Source organism: Oxyura jamaicensis (genome assembly GCF_011077185.1).
Source record: "Oxyura jamaicensis isolate SHBP4307 breed ruddy duck chromosome 4 unlocalized genomic scaffold, BPBGC_Ojam_1.0 oxy4_random_OJ101257, whole genome shotgun sequence".
NCBI lineage: Eukaryota > Metazoa > Chordata > Aves > Anseriformes > Anatidae > Oxyura > Oxyura jamaicensis.
This window is the reverse complement of record NW_023303879.1, coordinates 1-2816: the sequence shown is the minus strand read 5'-3', so window position 1 is coordinate 2816 and position 2816 is coordinate 1. Positions and strand designations below refer to the sequence as shown.

The window sequence follows — 2816 nt, the reverse complement described above, 5'->3', positions numbered from 1 at the left end:
AAAAAATCACAACTAAAAAAGAAAAAAAAAAAAAAAAAGAAAAAACTGAAAACCACCCTCTTCCTCAACCCAAGCACACCCTAATTCTAGGGATCTTACAGATCAATGGACCTGATACAAAATACACAAAGCAACCAAAGCACCGCCACAAGCAACTGAGGACAGGCTACCATGCTGGGACAGTGTAAATAAGGAGAGAACCTTGGATTTAAATGTCTTTTTTTTTTTTATTTCAACTAATGCTTTGCCACCATATTACATCATTTTGAATAGCTCAGAATAGCAATATGATCTCAAAATCTAGCAAACAGCTTGCCAAAGCAAGATAATATTAACTCCTATGGATACAGAATCTTCCTTCTTTGGCGACAACACTTCATTTTATCTGTAAAAATAATTTTATATTCTAGCGCATTTGCTGTTCAGTTTATTGAACCCTGCTGTTCGTAACATTTGCCTCTTCCCTGCACAAATCCTCCCCACAATGTAGTATGGTTTTATATCCAACAACATTTTAAATAAAAAAGTTATATTTTTCATGCAGATTTTTGTAAAAATTATGTTCTAGGTACACACAACTGAACCAAGATGCATACAAAAATGCATTCACTTCCATTCTCAGGTGCAACTGTGCCATCAGCAACGTGGTATCATGTGCTACTGTGCGCAGTCCAAGGATGGTGGTATTCTCATATATAGTCTAACTTAAAAATACAAACAAACCCCCCTTTTTTTTTTATAAGCAGCAAGAGAAAAAACTGCTATGCTTTATTTGTAAAGTAACCAAAATAGTTAGATGTATAAAAAAAAAAAGCACCATGTACAGAGAATACCAGAAGATCCATCTTCCAAAACACATTTCTCGTTTAGCATTGCGAGCTGGTCTGTAGGTCCCAACTTGTACGGTAGCTTTGTTTGCAAAGTTAAGGAAGTGGTCAAACCCACAATGTGCTTGGACCAAATGACAGCAATGAAGCTGGACTGCAGACAGAAATAAGATCCATTCCCACTACAACTCATACTGACCACCTCAGAGCCCTCGGGGGTGGGGTGGAGTAGGGACAACACCAAGCATCAGAGAAAAAACCTGGTGAAAACAGCTCCAGAGCAGCGTTCAAGGTGCTGGTCTGTTATGAATGCATTTCTGTGAGCTCTTGATAAGTCAAACTTTCCTTTGGGAAAAGAGCACATCTGTTGGTTAAAACTCCTCTCCCTGAGAATTTTGATACGAGTTTGTCTCGCAAAGCAAAACAACATCCTTTGAACTTCAACAGTTCCTAGGCCAACAGCATTTCAGCGTGGACACAGCTGGTCTGCTACTCATGCACCCAGGGTGGCAGGTTGGGTTTTTGTTGTCTTTTGTTGTTTGTTTGTTTGTTTGTTTTTACAAGGATCAACCCTTTTATACGCGCTTCATTCCTCTGCCCATCAAGCAGGCAAACACGGTCATGACCATCTTCGGTTTCACCTCCACAAGATCTTCCGGAAGAGCATAGACTCGGGCACCAATTCTTCTTGCCATGGACACAGCATACCTATTTGCCACGGAAAGAGAAGTGTGTTATTACAAGGTGTTATTAATATTTGATAGGGCTAATAGCCAGAATTCATAATCAAGGACTCATCAGCTAACGTTTACATTCCCTCTTCTGCTTGCTTTTTAGGAATAATCAAGCAAGTATTATCTGCAAGAAAACTTCCTGTCATTCTGCCACTGCAGAATAGTCGCAGAACACACGTTTCAAAGCCATGATTTCACAGGCATACTTCAAACTTGACAACCTATGATGATTCAACAAGATGAGAGACAGACGAGGGTTCAGTCTCAAACCCCTGAGCCACTGGCTGAGCATTTCATAAGCCTGAACAAACAGGCAAGAAACATCATTGCTAGAGCAGTGCTTGGGCTGTTCTGTGTTCTCTCAACAGGCAAGAGTCCAACCAGCTAGGACTCTGGCATTACTGACAAGCACTGTCTAAAAGGTTCAGTGTTTGAAAACCACAGTAAAGCAGTAAAAACCCTTGCAACTCTAAATCACAGCATAGTAGATGTACTCTCCCAATGCAATGCAGCTTTTCAGATGGTAAACTTACTTAGCATTATTGTGTTTGTCATCTTCCGACAGATGACCAGTCTTTACAAGGTCATAGTTGATGCAACCAGGCTGTATAGCATCAATTAAATCCACCACTGCCAAGCTTGTACTGATAGTCTTGTCCTAGAGAATACAAGCAGAGAAAAGTAAACACAAATGTCTAACCCTTAAGAATACTTCTCACCTCGCTTCAACCGCTCTGTAACGTGCAACAAAACAAACTTTAAACAAGCTATTTCCAGACAGCACTGAGTGATTATTCCAGCTGGAGCACAAACAAACCAAAGTGCTGCTTCTCCTTTGGTAACAGTACAAGATTAGGACTCCAATTTACTTTAAGTGGTGTGAAAACACAAAGCATTTACAGGCAGCAGGTCCACCCCACTGACCTGACCCCAACCTACAACAGCAGCTCCAGCCTCAATGCTTGTTGGTACCTTGGACCTCAACACTGCCCCAGAGACCAACCACACTCCTCCCCTCCTCTGACACCCCATCAACTCTCTTGCCCCACCGCTATTCCCCACTAGGCGGTTCTGAAAGTCTCCTCTCTGGCAGCTTGAAGCCACTTTGTTCCCAGCACAGGCTGCATCCTGCCTTGTGTAAAACTCCATCTTGAACGTGTCCTGCTGCAGCCAGAGAAACCCTTTTGGGGCACCCCTCTCCTTTTGGATGCAAGAGGGGAACCTGCACCTTGAAGTTCTGGATGGAGGTGGACTT

General features: G+C 42.1%; 1 protein-coding gene across 1 annotated transcript; it reads right to left on the bottom strand.

The window, feature by feature from the left end:
- Positions 1–202: 202 nt before the first annotated feature.
- Positions 203–2813, bottom strand: LOC118157246 (plastin-3-like; the record flags this gene model as incomplete). Its single annotated transcript, XM_035311507.1, has 3 exons — positions 203–1535; positions 2095–2219; positions 2790–2813. Coding segments are annotated over 3 exons (282 nt in total), but the record flags the coding sequence as incomplete, so codon positions are not given.
- Between the last annotated feature and the right edge of the window lie 3 nt (positions 2814–2816).